Below are 25,404 nucleotides of genomic sequence, written 5' to 3' on the forward strand. Positions count from 1 at the left end.
AGGCATAAAAGCTTGGGAATGTTTCATTGTGATCCCCCCAAAAAGGTTAATTTTGATACAGAGCGATAAAACTTAAAAGGGCCACACCGCCAGATCAGCACCCCAATAGATTCCAATCGGATCAATTTGATATCAGTTTTATGGCTTTGTTATATAACACAATTAACAGCCCTGTCAAAACATTTGATTGTTTGACAGCCGTGTTATCAGGGATGATTAACAAATAACGTGTAGATTCGGGGTTGGCTTAATCTCCTCCTGAACTTTGGAACACACAGTCGTGGACTTGAGGACTTTTATAAAAGTTCACTCATATTTTACACAATTATTTCCCTGTGCACTTTAAATTAATGTTAATTATGGCTGGTAGAAATTTAGTGGATATAAGAATAATTCTACTTCTTTTGTTATTAACATTACACTGTGAGTATGAACAAAATATTTTTTTCTCCAAAAATACACAGTACACTAAAACTTTGATGCACATGTTTGATGATGATGCTGGCACACACAACATCCATGTATACTTGATTAACTTGCATGCCATTGTTTAGTACTTACTAATAGTTTGAAATATGTGTGTATTAAATAGTCCAATGGACAGTTTAAGTATGCTGACATCAAATAGTTTATGATATTTTTGGTGTAAAAATCATGAAATTTATTCAGTCATTTCCCCCTTTTTTTTTAAATTGCATCCTTTGATTTGAATATATCCTAAACAAATAAATAATAAAATGATAAAACATTTTTTTATTCAAAATTAATTTTATAGATAGCGGAGTTATATTTAAGCATGTCATACACTTAAATATCATGTATATAGTTGCTCAGGATAAATATCTTAGGACTCAGTCATGACAAAAATATTTCTGCATCACTGTTTTGTGGTTTTAAAGAATTCAGATATATTCATGATTTAATCAAATTATTTGATTTAATGTAGAAAATAAATGTACAATTATTTATTGATACACATATATATATATAAAGATATGATAGAAAGTTCAGGATACAATACTAAAACATAAGGTCTTTTTTTTAATTTAATATTTAAACATTCATTGACATTGTTAAATGGTTATTTTTATTAGAAATTTTATTAATTACCAAAAACATGTAATGGACTCTCATTCTTAATTTATGGATTGTGGCTTTAATTGACAACCCTTGTGCTTTCTGTCCCACTTCTTATAGTTTGCCTTTGCTTATGAGAAAACATTAAATGATGTAAAATAAACAGGCTATTTTCAGCTCTAACAATTCAAATGTATTGTTATTTTGATATATGGATATTCTTTTTTGTTTATGACATGATCCTTGATAATGATTTAAGTACATGTATTTAGACAAATTTGAGAAGTTTTATGCTTGCTATAACAATGTAAATACTGATATCAAAAGCCGTGTGCTATACAATAAGAAGAGTTTGTTCAAAATTAAAGATTTAAAAAAGGAGTTAGTATAATTATGATAACTGAATACTGCGATAAAATGATGACGACTAATGTTAAAGCTAAAATGTTATTATTTGCAAGAATTACAAGATGTCTTGACTTGAAAAATTTCAAACAGCAAAGATTAGATTTAAAAAGCTGTCAAAACAACAAAATTTTTATTATGAAAATACACATGAATGTATTTTGGTTATTTTTAAAGGTGTACTGAGTCGGGGTATTATGCCAAAATTGGGTACTAGGCCAGTAGGTAGGTAGGGCACCATTCAAAATACAAACATGTATACTTGCAAGGCCTTCACATGAATCTCTTTTAAGTTTTAACCAGGATAAATATTATTTCAATCCATAAGCATGATACAGTCATTCCCAAGGTCGCAGGACATTTTGCAAAGTCCAGTAAAAAATGGTTTTGATCAGCTAAATGATATGCATTACTGGACCGAATGACCAGTGAAATGTTCTATTTTGTCCCAATCGTTTGTGTAAATCTCCTGTAAAAAAAGTCTGATCCAGTCAAGATGAATTATTTACAGGACCAAATGTCCAGATGATTTCTCAGAGCCTTGGGAACCACTGTTACTGTGATAACTAATATATTTAATCAAACTTAAAAAAGACTCCTTGCACAGTTTCTTCCTGGTTCACTGCACTTGATTTTCTTGCAGGTTAATAATATACAAAAAAATAATACATGAATACATGGACAGAAGAACTGCAATATATTTTTCATTCTAATGCAACAACGTTTGTAACGTTCATTTTGATTGGATAACGTCACTTTCTTACATGGCATCAATTGACAATTGATGCTATGTGACGTACGCACAAGCGCAGACGGCATATGACAGATTTTAAATACATGTTTTAACGTTGTTTTCTGTCAGTTTCATTAGAATGGAGTTCTAGAACGCGTCGCCAGTAAACTTAATTTGCGACCATCAAATCCCCTATTGATGCTGTCGGAGCTTAAAATACAATACAGTTATCTCCTAATCATTGTATAAACTCATTTTCAGACTTTGTATAAATGTATCAGAACTTAATCTTTTTATATTTGTTAAAGCCAAGGATGCAAAATGTTATTTATTGTTTTTGTCTTCATGCATGCAAAGGTGTGTTACCCTCTTGTGGTATTATTATTATATGTTTAACTCTCAATGCTATGTTGCCCAGTTTTTTCCTTTTTTTATTAACATTTAGGAAATATCTGGATAATTAGTTTAAGTCAGGTCACACCGTAATCAGACTGTAATCAGATTTTGTTTTATTAAATAAGAACAACAACCATAATATTTTGGTGTGGCTTAAGTTTTTTTAATAGAATAAAAATTGTTGCTTCTTTTCATATTCTGTAAGTGTTATTTTATATTTGAGAAGTAGAAAAATGTTTCTTTTTTTGCAGGTCATTCACAATCATTTGAAAATGGAAAAACTCATAAATACTCATACTCCACCAATGTTGTGTTCAATGAAGCTAACTCAGGAGGGAAGAAAGATGTTGGATATTACTTAAGTACAGAATTTGATCTGTCACCTGTCTTCCAAGCAGGGGATGAACAGCTGATGAAACTACAGGTAAGAATGGAAGCTTGAAATTTATATGTCCAAACAACAGAAACTTTAAACATGAGGATGCTGTTTCCAAAAATTGACAGTAGACATATAGATTATATTTTGAGTTTAATTTGACTTCGGACTTGTATCCGATATTTGAATAAGCTTGACTTGACTTTGAATGATATTGACTATTGTGTATAACTTCTGATCATTTGGATTTTCTCTAAAAAAAAAATAATTTGCAAAACGTTTTACAAGGTAGCATATATACTATACAGTACCTAACAAGATTAAAATGTATATTATCATACTTTTATCCCAGAATTCCACATTTGGTTAAGTTCAATGTGTGCCAGGGTAAACTATGCTTATTGACTGTGATAACCCTAGAGGCTAATTTTTGCTGAAATATTTATGGTGAATTTTCATCAATTTTTTACAGCCAAGGGGAGATAACTCTGATTTTATACATTGTAAGAAAATTTAATAAAAATGAAATAAGGAGATGTTGTATAATTGCCAATGAAATATTAGCTACTTATAATACTTTTTTCACACTTCTTATGAAATGAATTTGATAAACATTGTATATGTATGTTGATGGAAAACATTGTATGTGTATGTTGATGGAGTCTTACCTTGTAATATATTTTGTTCACAGGTTACTAGTGCAGTATTGTCAAGTGTATCTAGACCAGATCTTACAAATGCTTTAGCCACCCTACTGAAGTACCCAGTATACTTTGAACTATCTGATGGTACTGTGGGAAGAGTATTTGGACCGGAGAAAGAAAGTGTCTTCTGCAGCAACTTGAAGAAAGGAATCATTTCTTTATTTCAAATGCAAAATAAAGATGGGAATAGAGAGGAGGTAATTATTGAAAAAGCTAAATCTGACAGGGTATTTTTACCCTCAGTGCTTCATTTATCATTGAATTACCATAGTTCAATTTTACATTTCAAACTTTTTCTTTCATTCCAAACTTTTGGTCTTCATATTACCATATATTCACTATTGGCACCTGTCAAATTTCTCGTGGCAAGGGAAAATGGAGAAAAGGAATACATGTTGCTACAAGTAGAAATCTTGAAACAAATATTCCATAATGATTTACCAAATCTTTCAAAACTTTCAAACAGATGAATTATTATACAGAAGGCATTATTATTAGAATTTGATGGGTGATGGTTATTTAAGCAAGCATTTAAAGGAAATATCCAATTAAAAATTTATGCATGGTGGGGTCAAATAAAAAGTGCCTTCTGACCACCCATATATTATTTATTTTTGGAACAGCCCTTTTAGAAATGTGGAGAGGAGGTATGATTGCCAATTGGACAACTATCCACCAAAAGAAAAAAGAAAACAACTACAGTTGTATATGATGACCTTTTACAAAACATGAGACATACGTACTAAGTTAATAATAAAGTCTTAAATGTTTTTGTTTCAGCTTGATGTGTCAGGAGATTGCAAAGTTTCCTATGTAAAAACAGGGTCCACAGTTACAAAGACCAAACATGGCTGTCAGAATCTAGAGATCGCTGGACAGTATATAAATCCTAATAAGGTATACTGATTGGAAATTATTGTGTGCATTTCATTATTACTTTTGAAATATGGACAAAATTTAAGATTATTTAATGCCATTTTATGAAAATCTGTATACAGAAATAGTCCGTAAGATCTAAGAAATTTTATGTAAAATAGCGATAATAGCAATTACAGTTCACTGTACAACCTTCAACAATGAACAAAAACCTGTTCCCCATAGCACGCTTTGTTTGTTTATATTAGTAGCAGAAGTACTTAGTCTGGAAGTTATTGTATAATTTTCAAAATAATAGAAAATGTCAGTATATTTGTTTCATTTTTATGCCCCACCTACGATAGTAGAGGGGCATTATGTTTTCTGGTCTGTGCGTCCGTTCGTCCGTCCGTTCGTTCGTCCGTTCGTCCGTCTGTACTGCTTCAGGTTAAAGTTTTTGGTCGAGGTAGTTTTTGATGAAGTTGAAGTCCAATCGACTTCAAACTTGGTACACATGTTCCCTATGATATGATCTTTCTAATTTTAATGCCAAATTAGAGATTTTACCCCAATTTCACGGTCCACTGAACATAGAAAATGATAGTGCGAGTGGGGCATTCGTGTACTGAGGACACATTCTTTTACTTCTATTTTTGCATTTAATTAAGTTATTTAATTCATGTGATATCATATCTGGTCTCCATTATTTCTAGAAATTTAAGTAGTTATGTTGTGATTTAATTTCAGTTATTTGGAGTATCTGTTTCCAGCACATCAACAACACAGTATGAAATGTTAGGCACTGTTATACAGACAGCTCAAGGCATACATCACAGTGTAGCTACAGTAAATATCAAGTCATCTATAAACACGGCAGCTACAGCGCAGTAAGATACAATCAATACTGTGATATGATCACAAACTAAATAATTTCTATTTACCACTAATTTGAGACTTACATTAATAACACTGTTGTGTACGATTTATTGTACTCGGACTCAGAAAAAAAATAAAATAAAAATACTGGATTCGGCTTGTTACTCTGAGAACTAAGTAGAAATTTATGGTTTTTTTAGTGGAGGCTCAACTCAAATTCCTGGACAATGGACACATGAAAAACACTTTTAAACAAGAACAAAATACAAACTGAGTCAGTAACTTATTTAACAAGCGCTTACCTAAAATAAGTTCAATATAAGGGAGTTACAGCAGATATAACACTCAGAATTATCACTCTTTGAATGTTTTTCTAAATTTGTATTCTTGGATTATTTAGTCTTCTTGTTTCATTGACCTTTAGTGTAACGAAAGTAGAAAACACAAGGAACTTTATTATTTTCTATGCTTTCCCACTTCCTTTTGATGCATTGCCATTGACAAATTCTTGACAAAACTTGTACAAGACAGAAGAATTAAATGTCTAGATTCACTTAATATTTGAAATATTGGTTATATTTGTCTCAGTAATTACATTTTTCATTGTAGCCATGTTGATGATATAATAATTTGATGAGAAAGTGAAGCCAAAAGCTTAAAAATTTTAATTTTGAAAAATGTCGTTTAAAGCTTTAAGAAAAATGAATGCCTCAAGGGAAATAACTCATATTTACTTGAAAAACAACAATATGGAATGTTTCTTTTCTAAATTGTAGACAATCATTACAACATATAAGTTCACTGGTTGGGAAGCCAACTGAACAAGGTTCATCTATAGATGATAAGGTCACCCATCTCGGTAAAGGTAAATTATATATAAGAATTCTTTGTTTAAATGAAACTTCAAATTAAAAAAAAATTAGGCATATGTTTTTTATAACTAAATTTACTTTTGCTTGCTTCTGGCAAACAATTTTCCGACATGTTTTCCGTATACATCGTAACTTTTCTTGTTAAAATCTGGTGATTTCAATACGCAAGTGCAAATGGAAAACAAAAAGTACATTTCTCTGTCATCAAGATAAACTATATTTTATTGTACCTGTTATACACGTGCTTACCTGAATATCCATGCTTCTTTGTTGATTGTTTACAAACAGGTGACAATCATTATACTTCGGCTTTAATATTTTCACAACAACACTGACTGATTTAAATATTTTTTGACGATTATACAAAACTTATGTGAAAAAAATGATAAAATTGTGCACAGAAGACCAAGTTTATGATATATGTATGCATTGGTTCAAGAATTAGATTAACCTTATTTTTCACCGGTCAATCGTTTCATATGACTTAAAGTATGGATGATATTATGCAATAAAACATCATGTTATGTATTATAGCAAAAAATAAATTTAATTTTTATAGGAATATGAAACAATTTATATAATTCAAATGTAAATTAAGCAGTTTTGGTTGAAAACACATTTTATTTTAAGTTTTTATATATTTTATCAAAAGTTATTTTGAATGGAAAAAAAATTAACATCAGTGGTTATGATTTTTTTTGGTTCCCGATTCCAAAAAATACAGCATACTTAGTTAAGAAAACAACAAATACAGGTTTCAAAATTGTTTAAAAGGTTCAGATAGACCACTTCCTTGTAAATAAGAAGGCTAGGATTACCACTAATATAGCTAAGCTACTCAGTCTCTTGTCATTTACTGAAGCATTTGAAAAAATACTAGTATTCATGTGAAAAAAATATTTGGAAGATTGAATGATACCCATTATGATCATATAACTCAGGTCCATAAATAAATTACAAAGTTGTTTGTTTCATGAGAAAATTTCTTTTTATTTCTCCAGATTTAGGTCTGAGTCTTACATCAACATTGCTACCAAGTGGTACAGAAGTACAAACATGTTTAGATAACTGTCAGAAGGTTTGAATCTTTTTATACTCAAGTAGATTTGTAATTTTTATTATTTAATATATTGTGATTACTTTCAAAAACCTGCTATGATTTAGTTTACATTAATTATGCAGAAAAAAAAGCAAAATTATAGTTTTCAACTCTTAATGAATTGACTTACTTTGAATGTTTTGTTAATTAAAGAAATATATTTGATAACCTAATAGCAGAATCATATACCACAAACATTAAATCAACTAAAATGAGGTATGTATAATAACAACCTACATCAGATTTTTTTCTCCTCATGTGGATATCTTTTTCTTCAACACCTTTCCTTCTTTTCATATTTTTTATGTCTTAAATCCTCATATCTTAGATTTTACAAGAAAATTCCAAGATTATAAAATTATTTTTAGCTGAGATATTATTGTTTTACAGCCTATAGATGTTTTAAGAAATTTAAAAGAAAGCTTAGTAAGTGACAAATTAGCTACAGCTGAATCTGGCAAAGCCTTTATAGAACTGCTGAGAACCTTTAGAAACACAGGGAAGTTAACTATTGAAGAGATTCTCACCAACACTGATAGCTATTATATTGTGTAAGTACTAACAAGTTTATAGCTATTATATTGTGTAAGTACTAACAAGTTTATAGATGACCATTGTTTATAGATGACCAATGTTTACATTGGTTCCAGTAGAAACATAAAACAACAGAATAACATCTTACACGACCAAGAATATTTTTATCTTCTTTTTGATCGGATAAAAGGAGGTTATATTACAAGGAGGTTTGGTGTATACTTGATTGATGAATTGAAGTTTGTGTTATGTCCAGTGGCAAATATTTCATACATGTTTAAATAAAAAACAATACAAAAACAATGTGGGGTATACATTTATGAGACATCAACTAAAAGATACAAAAACCACACTAAAGGGCCACATCTTTTGGGGTCTTCATCATTAGATAAGTGTTTATACAATATGCAAAGTTATAAATCATTCCCAGACTAAGGGAGACAATCCAATATCTGCAATCAATACAAATATCCAAATGACATTAAACATTAGGCAATCGCTTTAGCATGAGGTTTCTGGTTAAGGACACTAATGTACACAATTGAAAGTGTAAGTTTCAGAAGGATCAATTAAAAAACAAATACCTCTAAAGTTATGTTGATTTTTTACAGTACTGTCAGTACTGAGCAGTTATAATACATGTACCTTAAATTGCATCTAATGAACAATAGTAAATACTTCAAAAAATTTAAAACAACAAATGCTTATTGATTTTTAATTTACTGTATATTGCTGACCATTTTTACACGAAGAGCAGTTTTCACAAAGACTTATTTTGAGAAGTATTTAAAGCTTTGCAATAAATTAGATGAATAACTAATATTTGACTTCATTCATTCTATGTCTTTATTCTTTATTAGTCCTCAGTTAATAGATGTAGGAGCAGCTACCCAGACCCCATTTGCACAGAGAGCTATGATGGACCTGGTCCAGTTTGAACAGGACTATTCTACAGAATACCCAGAGAGATTGTTACTGGCTCTGGCTTACAGCACTCATCCAGGGGAATACCTCTTAAAGGATTTAATTGTATGTAATCAAATATGGAAACACTTTTGTTCAGATTATGCAGAAAATAGCAATATTTTTATTTTATAATCAATACCTGATCACAGCTTAATTCCAATGACTTAACTTTACTATATTTTTATGTATCAGATGTGGTTAAGTGGACTATATCACTAGACATGAGGTTAAGCTATTTGTGCTGTAGTGTATAATAGTATGCTGTATACTGATTTACTGATTACTAGATTTTATGCATTTTAATTAATCACGTCCTAAAATACAGCAGTTTTTATATGTCCCATTATGGGACATATTATGGTATACTGTTGTCTGTTTGTCCCTTGGTCCCTCTGTCCGTTTTTCTGTCGCCAACATGTCAGGACAATAACTCAAAAATGCTTTTAACTAATTTGCATGAAACTTTGGTGAACTAATCTATTGACGTGAGCTATTACTAAATTTTAGATGTTAAATGGGGTTATGGGGTTTTATTAGAAAAGGGGGATTTTCCACAATTTGCAGTTTTCGGACAATTACTTAAAAATATTTCCAGCAGTTTTCATGTAAATTTGGTGAATTGTTCATATCTATTGAGGTAAAGTCCCTTTTGATTTTTTATAAATTTTGTCTTTTCAGAATTTAATGAAGAAGAAACTACCAAATGTTAATATTCAAGAATCTGTTGCCATGGCAACTGGAGCTGTTATACATACATACTGTCAATACCCAGATCAATGTCAACATGAGGTAATGTAGTCTATAGTTTTAAGAGACTTGTGTCAGACTTCTGAATTTGTAACTTATAAATAAGAGATTTGTAAAAGTCAGCTTAAGATTACTGGTTCCATATTTTTTCCATGAAAATATCATAAATTTGTATAAAAAGAGGGAGGAAGATTGAAGGTCAATGTACACTCTTCAACAATAAGTAAAACCTGTACTGTATATGATAAGCACTAAAAAGCCCTGGGATGAGAATATGAAACAATACAGACAAGATAACCAAAGACAACAAAAATCAGAATGGACAAAGACATACGTGTCAGGGATAACATAGCTCTCAAGCCATCACCTTACCAAAGTTCTTTACTTTGATTAAGCTTTGAATAAAAATATGTCCATGCAACATAGACAACCTTCCCATAATAAGTTTCCTACGTCAAATTGCTTCTATTATTATCTCACAGTAAGAACCAATTTTCCAATGATCAATGTTGTTTACGCCATGTGACCCTCGGGTATATCATTTATATTTTCTTCACAGATAGTAAAAGAATACAAACAATTAATTAGAAAGATGTTAAAGGATTGTGATGACGACAGTTGTACATTGAGACACCTTAGATCTGTAGGGAATGCAGGATTAGCTGAGTTCTTACCTGAGTTACTTACTATTGCTCAAAACAATAAAAACCCAGCCGTATCATTGGCTGCTGTACAGGCCTTGAGAAGGATGGACAAAGATTTCCTCAAAGATCAGGTAACAATGTTTGTCTTAGGAATTAAAAAAAAATACTGTTTTTGGTGTTAAGGCAACCTGGCAAAAAGCAAAATGAAAATCAATGAAGACCTTTTATTTTTACAGATTTTTTTCCTCAGTGAACACCTCGAACCATGTTTGCTCAAATTCATTTTCAATATTTTTGAACTAAAATGATGTCGTCATATAAAAGAAGATGAAAGTTAAACATATTTAAAAGTTTATATTAAAGGAAGTTATTATGTGACATGTTATAATTCCAACTCAGATTTTACCCTTGACCTTAGGTTGGTCCACAATATTGAAATTACTCCATAAAAAGTAAAGTGCTTTCCCATTTTAGGCAAAAGTTAGATTGGTTAAGATGTATCTACAAATTACCAGAGAATATGATTCCAGTGTCAGAGTTGCTGCCCTTGAATTATTGGTACAGCTTAGTCCCACTCCAGAAGAAGTCTATAGTATATTAAAATCAGCATTAGACAATAGAAAGGAGTTTGAGTTGTCTTTATATACCATGAAAAGAGTTTTAGATATGGTTAACTCTAATAACAATGTCAGGTATGCATATTGTATTTATTTATTTTCATAAGAATGTTTTGTGTTATAATAGTATTGTTCTTGTAAAAGTTTGCTTGGAAATAAAGAGCTGAGATTTTTTTTAAATTTTAATGCCACAATATTTTGTGTTTAATATTTTTACGAAATTGAAGTATACATCCTCAACGTCAGAAATAACAAAAAAAAGATAACAGGTTAATTAATGTAAATTTTTATTATAAGTAGTCATTTAAAACAAAAGAAGTTATATAATATACATGTTCACAGATTTTTTAATGTATTTTTTTATTATAAGTAGTAATATATGTTCAAAACTATTACAAGATCTTTTAAATACAAAACTGATTTCTACAGGAATCTGAAAACCTGATGCAAATTACCCAAAATCTCACAATAAACACACACATTTTTTAAAAGCTTCAGTAACAGTCTAGATATATTTGACAGCTTACAAGAACATTTGTTCTGGTCTCTGCTGTAATAAGTAACTTTGTATCTACAGGGAATCATTCTTAACAGCTTTGAAGAGATATGATATAAACAACTATAACTTCTTTGGTCACAGAGGAAAATCAAGTGCATATACAGGACTAATGGCAGGTAAGGGTATAACACTTGTTACTTCTGAAAATAGACTGAATCACAGTTCATTTGAATGGTACAATACACAATAAAAGCCTGCCACCTTGCCATTTTAACTATATTCTAGTTCATTTGAATGGTACAATACACAATAAAAGCCTGCCACCTTGCCATTTTAACTATATTCTAGTTCATTTGATTGGTACAATACACAATAAAAGCCTGCCACCTTGCCATTTTAACTATATTCTAGTTTGAAAGTGTCTATATATAAGCCACAAATTTTAAACATCATGAAACAATTTAAAGACAACAATTAAAAGTATTTTTACAGAAGTTCTTAATAATTCTGAAAATAACAATTGGTAAGGACAAATACTGTCACATAGCGTAAGGTTATTACACATGTTTCAGCCTCAATTGCTAAACTTATTTTTCAGCTATGAAAGATATGAATTCTTCCTACTACCTCCATCAAGAGACAGCCAGAACTGGTGTGATGAAGAGAAGTGGTATGGATGTAGGAGTATATAATGATGTCATGATACAGCCTGTATTTAATGTAAGTTTTTGTATATACTGGCGCTAGATGCATAATATATTGCCGCCATAAAAGTGGGAGCTATTTTGCCATTAGTCCAGCTGATTCGTGCATTTTTTCAAAAGAATTGTGGGTTTGATGATAAAAGCATGAAACTTTGCACAATGGTAGATCTATATATGGTTGTCAATTTAAGCTATGGACCCAACCTGAAAAATCCAATATGGCGGCCATTTTCAAGATGGCTGCCAATCAGTCAAAATATCAGCTACCAGTTTTAAATTACAGCAAATAATATTCAAATCTTATATTTTTAAAGCATAACAAATGTGATTCAACGTTTAAAGTAAGTCATGGCGGTATTAAAAACTTTAAAAATAAAATTAAATGGCGGACATTTCAAAATGGACGCCAAAAATGTAAAAAAATAATTTATCTAAAATTAACTAAAACATGGCTCTGTTGATATTCATTTCATTCTTCGAATTGCTTTTTGCAGTTGATACTACGTTCTATGGATTGTGTTTCCATAATACATGGCTTGCACGATATTTTAATCAAATATCGCTTAAATGGGAACATTCGAACGTTTTCATGACGCCTTTATGATTTGTTTGACTGTGTACCATCTAAATCATATATTATGATTTTAAATAAAGGCGAAGTGGTATGATTGCTTATGAGACAAATCTCAACAAGAAACCAAATGTCACAAAAAATAACTGTTATAAGTCACCAGACGGTCTTCAACTATGAGTAAAGCCCATACCACATGTTCTACCTCTCCTTGTCCGATTCATAGTACATGCATTTTTTTCCCCAAGAAAATTCACATTTGGTGAAATATAAGATAACAGAATTAAAAAGATACTAACATGTTTCTAATTTGATTACTGTGAAAGTACTTTTATTCGTGGGGTACCAATTTTCGTGGTTTTCGTGGATAACTTTATCCACGAATTTAAGTGTCCAACGAAATAAAACAACCATTGTCCAAATCAAGACATGAAAAGATCCCCACTGATAGGTTTGACCACTGATATGATCTAGAGAATATTGAATAACGCCAAATCTGAGAATACTGTAATAGCAGTCACAGAACTACAACCGCGTGCGGGATTATACCCATTTAATCTTTAATAACTTAAACTGTACAACTTTTGATCCTTTAATTCTCATAAAAAATATTTTTGATCGATGAAAGTCAGATTTCCGGTATTGATATGCTAGTATGATAAAGTGTTCATTTTATATCCTCATAGTTCTCGTACATATGGAAAATAATAATTTCATGCTGGGCTTGATTTTGATAAGGATTATTTGACAATAATTCAAGATACGTTTATAGCATTTGTTTATGTTACTATTTTCAATAGGTGACATGTTTATGGCCTAATTAACACCTTTGATGGTCTTTAATCTGTTGATCACTTTATCATGGGTTAATAAGTGTGTTATCACTACGATTTACACGGGTCAATGTTTACTTTGCAATTTCCTTCATTCCAGACTACCGGTATTTGTAACCTTTCTTTCTAAAGGCTTTAATTTTTCAATTTTTTTTTAAGAAAACTAAAATCCACGAATTTAAAAACCCACGAACATGTAAATATTGCTCAATCCACGAAAATTGATACCCACGAATTAAAGTACTTTCACAGTATACTAGATATGACTCATCAAGCTATTTAATCAATAACACCTGCTGACCCTCCTTGAACACCTTAGATCATCTCCTAGTTTTATAAGAGGGCTCATGTTGCTCATGGTGTCTTCCTCGTCTTCTTTAACATTTAAAGAACAACATATTTTCACAGCAGTTTTAAAAATGTGTGCCCGCAAGTATAACCCATTTAGTCTTTGCACAACTCTTCACCACATTTGAAAAAGAAATGTACATAAAATCATAATCCTCCCACATTTTTATCTACCGCTAGAGTATCTTTCAACCATATTTTATCATTGTTTATGAGGTCATGCAAAATGCTGATACCTTTGTGATAAGTATTCAATAGGGTATATATCCATTTCTGTAAAAGACTTCCTATGTATGTGCTGTATTCATGGTATTTGTGCGGTATTATTAATAACATTCAACACGATATCCCGGTCTTCTTATTTTAAGTGTGTAATTATATTCATTGCTTGATCTACATATACCATTTTCAAATCACGTTAACAACACTAGAACTGTATAGTTAATGGTACATCACATACTATAGCACACATACACTATGATAAATGGGATAAAAATGCTAAGAACCACAGACTAAGCAGCATGATAACACCTTTGTATATTAGAAGGGACCTTATCCTAATCTTGTAACATACAAATATCTACTTCAATCATTAATGTTACAAATCAGTAAAGGTTACGTGGACTCAATTTATTTTAATTAATTCTTTCTTTGACTGTAACATAGTTTAACACTGTCTCGTTCCTCAGTTAAAATCATTTTAAGATCTTTGTATCAGAATGAGAAGAAAACATGCTATAACTTCATAGATATATCTTGTTCATGATGCATGAGAGCCTGTGAAAAGAATCTGCTGTTCACGAACAATTATATTCAATTACAGCTCTCTAACCAATCACGTAAGCTTCTCAATAATGCCATTACTATAAATATATATATCTAAAGCAAAATGTTCACCATGTTCCACTGTTCCATTTTGACATCATCACTAACAAAGGAAGATTGATCACATTTAATAATTGATACATGTCAAGGAAAACAATTGACACATTGCTGGATTGTACTTAGAGAATGTCGATTCGTAGTGACAGAATTGACCTCTTACTGAAACACTGTTCAATGCGGATGGCCATTTGTCTTGTAGGCTTTAATACGTGGAATGATGTCAAGACATACTTAATATTTTCATTGTCATCTGCTTCAACCCATCTGTGTTATCATTTTATTGACTTGTGTATATATACCATGTACAGAGAGAGTTGCTCAATTGACTAGTTTTACCAAATTAGCATACATGTATTTTCTGGCCAGACAATTGACAGAGTGATATCCATTTAAAAACAGTTTTACTAGATGTAAGTATGAAACGCAAAGTTATATTTGGTTAATTCTTAGTCTATACTAATTTGCTAGGATAATTCTTAGTCTATACTAATATTTCTTAATAATATGTCATAGCAATAGTACAATCAGTTGTGCTGGCACCTTATATATTGGTCAAAGTATCAGAGAATATAAGAGAAATACAAAAATTTCGAACCATTTGGTTAAGACGAATTATTCAAGTTCGAAAGAAAAAAATGCTGAAATAAGGCAATGTTTATCCTGCGTGTGTGTAACGATTTCCTAGCTGTAGTTGTTGGCAACTATATCCATGGCTGGTGTTGTAAAAACACCAGAATTCAAGACGGGTTACACATATTAAATATTGAACAGATGGAATCTTCTAGTTCAGTAACTTTAGATAAATGAATAATTGGATCAAACTAATACATAAACGACATCATGACTACATCATGTCTTTGTGAACTATCTGTATGTGCAGCTTATTCATGTATCGTAGTCCTACACATATGTTATAGTTGCCCTGTTTAATTGCATCAACAAAATAATATTTGACTAGATCAAGTAACTGCATTGCTAATGGCATGCCCTGAGGTCATGCCAAGCATCATATAACTTCAATTATGTTAAGATTATTACTATGTCCTCTTCCACCTAATCATAAAGGAGATGTTTGAGTCGAGAAGTTTTCGTTTTAGTTTAAATATTTGTAAAACGCCAGTATCTACATGTCATTCCTGTTGTAGGCTACATTTCTGCAAGAAGGGTATCACAGTTACGATTTTCTGTATTTTCTCCGCAAATCTTTTAATGTTGAGAGAGTCAATGTTGCTTTGCTTAAGTATAACATGTATACAAATGTGGCATGTAGCAAAGGACACTTAGTGTTACTGATGGTACGTCAAAACAAAACTCTTTGTAACTATATGTAATGTATATGTGTTGAATTTGATATCATATGGCGGCCATCTTGGAAAAAGCCGCCATTTTGAAATTTAAACTTTGTACATAGGTATTATTGTACCAATGATCCAGGACTACTCACATCCCAAATTTCAACATGTATAAGTGATATTTGCTGATTTTGATTTTTTATGGTGGCCATCTTGGAAAAAAACGCCGCCATATTGAAATTGCAAGATGTATCCATAGTTTACACTTTTTGAAACACCTCTCTCTACTGTCACGCCAAATTTGGACGTGAAACTGACCTTATATAAGTTATATATGCAAATTTTGATATATTATGGCGGCCATCTTGAAAAAAGCCGCCATATTGAAATTACAAGGTGGGTCCATAGCTAATATGTTTTGAAATACATAGAACTACTACCATGTCAAATTTGGTGCTTTTATCATCAAACCCACAATTTTTTCACCAATCAGCCGGACTACATCACCTTGTCTTATTCGGTCTATATATCCATACTATCCTCCCAACAAAATTCTTTCACACATTTTTCTCACTTACCACAAAACAGAGTTACTTCATACAAGAGAGTAATGAATCTCCCAATAATAAAAAGTAATTTAATGATCAATGATCAGTTGTCTTTATGTTCGATTTATTTGTAATTGAAAATCATTTCTGCTGAAAAGGGGGAGGGGAGGGGGAATTTGTATAGATTACAACCATGAATTAAAGAAATAATATATATTTATTAACTCTTATTGGTGTTTTGTAGAAAAATAAGTGTACAGGTAATATATTTAGCTTGAAAATGTGGTTTCCCCAAAATCTGCCTCTCAGTGGTCAACCTCTTTCAAGGTTTCAGAGGTTGGCAGATTAAAAATTGCAATAATAAAAGCACACAAATTTTTGAATTAACTGTTTTCATGATTCAAAACATGAATACAATACAGAGTTTTGATATCATGTCTAAACTCTATATGCCTTTATATTGTAGTTTGAATTGTATGCAGAAGGATTAGAAGCATTGATAGGAGGGGGAGATGAGGAGGTACCAGAAGGAGGACCTGAGGCTACAGCAGGCATGACTTTGTCTTTGATGGATGTATTATTAAGACCAATAGAATTTTTCCGTGGATCTGGAGGACTTATGTCGGCTGTATGGAATGCACCCTCTGAACCAATCTCAGCATTACAGGTACAGGAAAATTAATATTGGTGATTTTATGACCCCCACAAAACAAAAGTTTACGAAGGTATATAAGAATCAGTTTATATCTGTAAGAAAATACTTTTCTAAACCGCTTGCATGTTATCGATGAAACATTTCACATTTGCAGATTACCTATTGCTGGTGTTCATGCCTGAATACAAGCCTTACACTTCATATTAAAGGGAGATAATCGAATTTACTTATTTCAATATTCCATTATTTGTTAATAATCTACCATATTAAAAAACAGAGAATTCTTTTGTGAGTACATTAATAGTTCTGCTATATCCTACTGTTACCAATGTAAACCAAGACATCACTGATTATTAGAATAGATAGTGTTGTACCATTATTGGATTCTCATTGACTTTAGGAAATAAAAAAAAAAGATAACACTTTCCAAGTTCTTTGTTTATAGGAGATGCTTCTTAGTTTTTCAGAACTTTTGAGAATTTTTTAGTTGACAGTTAAGATACATTTCAAAATCTTTTCCTTACAAAATGAATAAAAAAAATTCTGTAGCGACTTTCAATTTTTGTTTTTCAGGCAAATCTTTTACTACATGATCATTCCCAGAAACTACATTTATCAAATGGATTAATAATAGATGTACAAGTGACGGGTGTAGCCTCCATTGATCTCTCCGGCAGTATCAGTATTAGTTTATGGTACAAAAACTCAAACTCACTTATTAAAACAAGGTAAGTGTATTGGACAGTACTTGATTCTAATCATAAATGTATTACTCTGGTTTCTTTTTTTTCCCATGGTTACCAATTATCTTGAATTAGGGGGGAAATTGCATTTTCATGGATATGGGATTTTGCAATTTTTTAAAAGTCTGCATATATTCCTATGAACAAATTGATAATGTGTTTAAAATTTTAATTTGTGGTTCCCCTGTATTGAAATCCAAAAAATTGGTATCCAACAAATAATACTGAATCGGAATTGACTGTTAATATTATTTTCAAAATTTTGTATCCATGTGTTTAGATAGAAATGTAAGAACATGATGATTTAGAATGTAAAGAATCAGGCTTTTTTCTGTACAATGATAAAAAAACAAATTATATATTAGAGCTGTTCCAAAAAAAAATTGTATGGGGGGAAGGGGGGATGTCAGAAGGCACTTCTTATTTGACCCCACCCTGTATAAATTTTTGATTGGATATTAGTTCAAGCCATTTTCTCAAAATAACAACCATTCATAAAAATTCTGGAACAGCTCTTACTGTTTTAAATTAGCCATAAATCAGCTTTTATAAAAATTGAAAAATGTTGACTAGTTCTATCAGGACATAAATGGCAGTAGTAATGTAAATTGTAAACTTTTCTGAGTTTTTACATAATGAAAATTCAACTAGAAATGACAATATGATTTTTGAAAAAGTATGATTTGATATATATTTTATAATGAAACAATGAACATTTTGAAAAACCAGTTTGGATTTCTAGTCTAGTTGTTACATATTTAATAAAACAAAATTAGCAAAAATAGAGATAAAACTCTACTGTGAACTGACTTTATATTTCTAGCTTGGTTGTTTCAGATTCAGAAAAATAGTGAAAAAATTGTGCCTCTGCTATGATTATTGTCCTATTAACATTGTTTACTGTCCCAAGATGTTTTATTGTTATATTTTTTAACAAATGTGTTATTTGCAGTGGTGCTATGATTATAAATGGCTGGATGAAGTTAGAATCTGAAGTTTTACAAGGAGGAATGAACTTTACAGCAGAATCAGAAGCAGTTATAGACTTTAAAACAGATGTAGATTTCTCAAATATGCCTTTTAAAATGTGTTTACAAATGATGAGACCTCCATTACAATACAAGTAAGTGATAGAATAGAGAATTGAAATAGGGAATGTGTCAAATAGACCACCATACTTAAAAAAAGCTTTGAAAAAACCCAGCATCCAAAGGTAGGCTTTAATTGTCCCCTAAACCCCAAGTAATGTATTTTACACAATTTTATTTTTATCTCACCTGGGTTAAAGTTCCAAGAACTAAAGTTTTGATGTGCTGTTTATGGCATCAGCCGCATCAACAATTTTCAGTCTTATGTGCATACAATCCTCCCCATTTGTTTATTTTAACCATAGTTGTAAAAGAAAAATACACATCTTTGCATCAGAACTAAACACATTTATTTAAAAACCAGTTGTTGGCATGACACAGGTAATGTTCTTCTCATATATGTTATGATGGTATGATACTAAACCCCTAACGGGAAGGACTGTGCCTGATATTCATATGATGAAATCATAATCTTTCAATCAAGCTGGCATGTCAGTTAACTGCTAGTAGTCTGTTGTTATTTATGTATTATTGTCATTTTGTGTATTTTCTTTGGTTACATCTTCTGACATCAGACTCGGACTTCTGTTGAACTGAATTTTACTGTGCGTATTGTTATGCGTTTACTTTTCTACATTGGCTAGAGGTATAGGGGGAGGGTTGAGATCTCATAAACATGTTTAACCCCGCCGCAGTTTTGCGCCTGTCCCAAGTCAGGAGCCTCTGGCCTTTGTTAGTCTTGTGTTATTTTTAATTTTAGTTTCTTGTGTACAATTTGGAGTTTAGTATGGCATTCATTATAACTGAACTAGTATATATATTTGTTTAGGGGCAAGCTGAAGGACGCCTCCAGGTGCGGGAATTTCTCGCTGCATTGAAGACCTGTTGGTGACCTTCTGCTGTTGTCTGTTCTATGGTCGGGTTGTTGTCTCTTTGACACATTCCCCATTTCCACTCTCAATTTTATTAACAATAGAAAATATGCAGACTCAATTATTCAACTTTTACTTAACTGTATTTACATGAATTATTTCTTTTGCAGATATAATTTAGAAAAATTTGAAAAATCCAGATTTTTGAAGAAAAGATATCGACACAAAGTTAAAAGATCTACAAGAATATCACCACTGTCATTCTTTATAAATGAGAAAAATTCAGAAATGTGTACAGGAATGTTTGCTAATGAATAAAAGGTAAGATTTGGGTGTTAATTTTAGTAAAGTTCCAGTATTATCCAGTTGAATTATCTCCCTTAAATTGATCAAATTTGTGCCATTCTTATCTCCCCTGTCAAAATATTAATGAGTGATTGCTTTACAGGTTACAATTAACCATTAGAATTTATGGGCACAGGCATATTATGAAGATAACAAGGTATTCTGAATAAGGCTTATCCTGATTGGTCCATATGTGCGCCCGTTATTTTTTTATTTTTAGAGACTTTGTGCATTCTGGTTTATACCAAAGGCCAAATAAATTATATTTTCCTAAGCCCAAACGGAACTGAGATGTCTTTTCAACGCTAGGATTAGACATATTTTTAAGTGCAAAATTGGGAGATAAGTACAAATTACGTTAAGAAAAGCCACGTGAACCTATATTTTTGGGACCAAAAAATACTGTCAGAAACATTTTTCTTTGATTCTAGCAAGGTTTTGTTTAAAAAAATCAGTTTTCTAATGTCTGTATCTCGAAAAAGGCCATCATCATCTTATCAGCGTCAACAAAACAAGTCGCAAAACAGTAATTTTACTTGGTATTTGATGTTTGATAGTTTGAACATGAATTTTAAAGTAAAGTATTGATTTGGTCCAGCTGAAAAAATGTTAAAAATTAGCATCTCTGAAGCTGTCAAATGATTTCAAGACCCCCTTAATATAAAACAGTCCATATGTTGAGTTAAAGCTGATGAAGTTTCTATAATTTTGACCAAGTCTACTGAATAAAATTTTATTGAGACTAAAGCTCTTGTTTCCTTCAAAATAATCCAATAATAAAATATTCAATGTTTTGATCTAATATTGCTGACCCTTACTTTTTGTTCCTTATCCAATTTTTGGCTACTATAGTTGTTCATACATCCAAAGGTTGCTGTTTAATTATGATAGTGATTTCAAAATTCAGACAAAATCAATTTATTTATTTTATGGTTTGTACATTTAAAATTCATGATGAACCCAATTTCAGGAGTTTAAAAATTGAAATCACAGAAAAAAGGCAATTTAGGAGGGAACCTTATTATTTTATTATTACTATTTCTATTATTGAGTATTGAAAATCTTGTATATTTTGTGATGTGTTGTCGTCAGAGGAGAAAAATTAGCTGATTTATTTCATATGTGAGTTTTTATTTCAATAGGAAATCAGGATGATTCATTACAACCAATGTAATAATGGGAGATAATTCAGCCTTTCTCTTCAAATAAGTTTTGAATTACTTCCCCTTGATGAACAAGCTATCATTTGATTTTTTAATAAATAAAAAAATAGTGGCATCTACCTCACAACCATTATGTCCTTCAACTCAAAGTTATATGGGATTTCTGCTCATTAGTTCAATACAAAAAAGAAGTATGGCCTTAGTAATGAATTCTTAAAAAAGTAATTCTTTTAACAGTATTTTAAGCTGCTACCAAAAAAAGTAAGGATTATAAAGAATAAATATTTGTAAAGACATTCAAGGTTGAAAATGGAAAGAAAGCGAATAAAAGATGTAATTTTTACCTTCATCAAGTCAAGAATGGCAGGAAAATGTTATGTTCATTTTTCATTGTTTTGATATTTCATCAGAAAAACTACGACAAGCAATAGAATCAGAAATGTTTAGCAACTGATATAAAACAATGTTTAACAGTACTCATTTTAAATGTTGAAACTAATTTGATACTTGTTTTGATATACTTGAAATCATTCTAAACATGAAATCCATACTTCTAAAATTTGTTGTTTAAATTGTCTAAGAATTGAACTGGAAAAATAATGTTCTTTCATTCTAATTAGGCGAGACCTTTCACTAATTAAATATCAACTTCATAGAAATTGCTCAACACACCACTGATGAGCATATAATATATATAATGCACAAAACCAGAAAGTAAAGTAGCATTTAGCTTGACAGTTAGCGTAGAAACTTGAATATTGTTAAAGACAATATGTCGATCATTAGATATTGTTTAATGTTTGTATCATTGAGTTGTGGTATATTGATATAGATCCCATGTCTGTTTTATTCATACATTAATTTGTTGATGGATACTTATGTCCAGCAGGAAATATTGCTAATGAAAAAGAAGATTTGGTATGATTGCTAATGATACAACTCTTCACAAGAGACCAAATGACACAGAATATAGCAATTATATGTAACTGTATGTCCTTCAACAATGAGCAAAGTCTATACAACATAATGTATATTAAACAATAATATTTTCTTGTCATATGTGGTGGGTGGAAGTTTTTAAGGACCTTGACTGGCTATTCAGCCATTGCACAGTTGGTGAATATGAATGTACTAGTACCTTATATAGGGAAAGTTTTTACATGTGTCTAATTGAAGTTATTTTCGCTAAAAAAAAATAACCCTATGTGAATATGTCACTTGAGAATTAAAATACATTGTACACTGTATGAAGTATTAACAGACTGGTTATATTTTCAGAATTTTGAATGAGGTTCTTTATTTTAGCAAATGTCACTCATTGATCAAATATCAAATTTGTTTGAATCTTCATTTTGTGCCATTGTGACCACTCTTAGAAATATTAGGCACATTATCTGTGAAGTTTATTGATTTATCATATATAATTTTTATTTTTTAAGGAAAGAAGGATAAAAATTCAAAACTTGTTTAATTATATGTTCTGTATGAGCCATTGCTAAAACATAATGTCAAATCAACAATCTATAAAACATATTTTATTTGCAAAAGTAGCAAAAGGGATTGGACACAAGTTATAACAACATAAATAATGTCCTCTCCGTGAAAATGATCATAACACAGTTTAAACACACACTTGATATAACACCTCGTCCCAGAGGTCACATGTTGAGAAACAAACTCCATTTATCTTGTTATGGATAATTAACAGACTCCCATGTCAATGACAGATATTGTATACAGACTGTTTATCCAGATGTCTGAGATGATAATACAGAGAGACAGGGTGCTGATAAAGGCTGGGTGACTTACACCAGTAATGGCCACATTTTATCTCATTTATGTAACTTTTTGACAGGAAATTATATGTGGCTGACAGTTCTTTTGCTTATCAAAACTTCAGTGTTGTTTTTTGTGTGTTAATTTTAACATTTTCATGTTCTCTTTTTATACACTTTAATTTATTTTAATTTACAATATTTCAGAAATTAGATATTTACCCAAAGTCCCAAACTCTTTTGTTGAATATTAATATATTAAAATATTTTACTACAATCTTTATTTTTGACAATTTTTTGTGACACTAATGTACCAAAACTTATAATGTAACTTAAAATCAAGTAATAGGTGATACATTGTTGGAATTTGGAAAGGCAGAATGCAAAGTAACATCAAAAGACATTGTTTATTTCACTGGAAATATGAGTTACATTTATTATTTGGAATGCACAAAGAAAATACTGTAAAGGGAAATAACCCAATGAATTGCAGTGCATTTGTTTTGTAATTTCAAGTTAATTATCTGCCAAACACAGACAGTAATAAATACAATAACCTATTTCATGCTGTTTACATAATAGTATATAAACTCATCATAGATACCAGGACTAAATTTAGTATATACGCCAGACACGCGTTTCGTCTACAAAAGACTCATCAGTGACGCTCGAATCCTAAAAAGTTAAAAAGGCCAAATAAAGTACGAAGTTGAAGAGCATTGAGAACCAAAATTCCTAAAAGTTTTGCCAAATACAGCTAAGGTGATCTATGTTTCTTGCACAAATGTGGAATGTCAACTTACATTTTTGGTTCCTGCTTCACAAAGTTTGTAAATTCTAGACGCTACCATTTTTACACCTCCACACAGAAAAGATTTCAAGTGCTACATTGTACCATTGGTCAAGAATAATGTATTCCCATTGGGGGTGACTTATATCAAACAATAGATGGCGCAACATTGATCACAAATGTTTGCTTAATCTGCCAAGGAGGGGACTGAATCGTAACCTTTTTCTAGCAAAGATGAGTAGGGAAATAGTTATATCAGCTACAACATGTACAACAACTACAAATATTTTGAGATTTGTCTTTTCAATCTTTAAATTATTAGTCATTTGTGAGTTCATATACATTTTGTAATTATTTACAGCTTTCAAATTGTTTCTATCTTTCTTTTTCAGGCAAAAGTCCTAAACCAGAGAAGTCATTCCAGTTTATGAGGAACACCACTTTCTTGGCAGAATTCTCTCAAATTTTATTTTTATGTTACATCTTTGTTTTAAAATTATCTTTTAGTCATTTTTTTTTTAATTAAGAAATATTTTTAAAACATGGGCTGCCGATACATCACTTGTTAATGACATGTTGTGTTTTTTAAATGTTAAGGATAATGTTTGCTCTTTTATTTCAGGGGATAGGGAATCTTCAATCACTAATGTTAGTTGAAGATCCTTTTTTTTAGTGCAGTTGTGGTTTTTATTTAGTTAATGCGAAAACACAGTCTGCATATTTGACAAAAAATAGCAGTTTTGCAAATATCTTTGATTAGATCAGGGTTGTAACAACTAATATCTGAAATACTAAAATGATGACTTGCAAACGCCTTAGATTTATAGTATTTTGGAATTTTGGGATCCAAGGAACGAAACAAAACTTAAACCTTCTGCATTTTTTATTTTGTTTTACAGACTTCTGAAGGTCTGTTATTGTTAAAATATATATTTGTCTTCATCATTTGACACTGCTTCGATCTTGAATAGTTTTGTTTTTGTTTATTCTTGAGACAATAATGTCATGTTAGATTGTTCAATGGTTTGTGTTGCTTAACTTGAGTTGTACAGATTTAGTTTTTTGCTGGAGTAAACATACAACTTGTATGAAGTGATTAAAATTAACAAGAAATCAGAGAAAAAGTAAATAACAAAATTGTGTTAATAAAGTTATACATGTATAACTAAAACTTTTCAATAGCAATAATTGGACACTCCATTTAAGTTTTTCTTTTTTTATATAGAATAGGAGTCCATAGTGTATACTTTTGTTGTTTTCTTTGATTGTCATGACAACTTGCAATAACTGTTCAAATACTCTTTGTTATAAAATATTGTATTTTTATGAAATAATGTGCCAAAAATAATCATGTTTTGCAATAAATTGTTGAATTTTGTATATTTACAATTA

The 25,404-nt window shown here is 30.8% G+C and overlaps 1 protein-coding gene across 2 annotated transcripts; it reads left to right on the forward strand.

Annotated features, from left to right (window-relative positions):
• The first annotated feature begins 135 nt into the window (after nt 1-135).
• On the forward strand, nt 136-25,404 carry LOC143044383 (microsomal triglyceride transfer protein large subunit-like). Of its 2 annotated transcripts, XM_076216364.1 has the most exons (20): nt 136-423; nt 1,660-1,707; nt 2,863-3,035; nt 3,679-3,888; nt 4,472-4,588; nt 5,294-5,433; nt 6,199-6,287; nt 7,296-7,372; nt 7,784-7,944; nt 8,788-8,956; nt 9,572-9,682; nt 10,200-10,415; nt 10,759-10,976; nt 11,479-11,576; nt 11,999-12,120; nt 17,048-17,248; nt 17,810-17,964; nt 18,932-19,102; nt 20,110-20,260; nt 24,405-25,404. In XM_076216364.1, the coding sequence occupies exons 1-19, from the start codon at nt 351-353 to the stop codon at nt 20,255-20,257; spliced, it is 2,697 nt and encodes an 898-aa protein (XP_076072479.1). In that variant the 5' UTR covers nt 136-350; the 3' UTR covers nt 20,258-20,260; nt 24,405-25,404. The 2 variants fall into 2 exon arrangements, with proteins under 2 accessions (XP_076072479.1, XP_076072480.1); XM_076216365.1 differs by lacking the exon at nt 1,660-1,707 and having other exon boundaries at nt 138-423.

Source organism: Mytilus galloprovincialis, chromosome 9 (genome assembly GCF_965363235.1).
Source record: "Mytilus galloprovincialis chromosome 9, xbMytGall1.hap1.1, whole genome shotgun sequence".
Lineage (NCBI taxonomy): Eukaryota > Metazoa > Mollusca > Bivalvia > Mytilida > Mytilidae > Mytilus > Mytilus galloprovincialis.

Coding starts and splice junctions, on each gene's coding strand:
- LOC143044383 (XM_076216364.1), top strand. CDS start 351: ATGTTAATTATGGCTGGTAGAAATTTAGTGGATATAAGAATAATTCTA. Junction 7,945..8,787: donor ACTGATAGCTATTATATTGT/GTAAGTACTAAC, acceptor ATTCTTTATTAG/TCCTCAGTTAATAGATGTAG. Junction 17,965..18,931: donor AACTCACTTATTAAAACAAG/GTAAGTGTATTG, acceptor TGTTATTTGCAG/TGGTGCTATGATTATAAATG.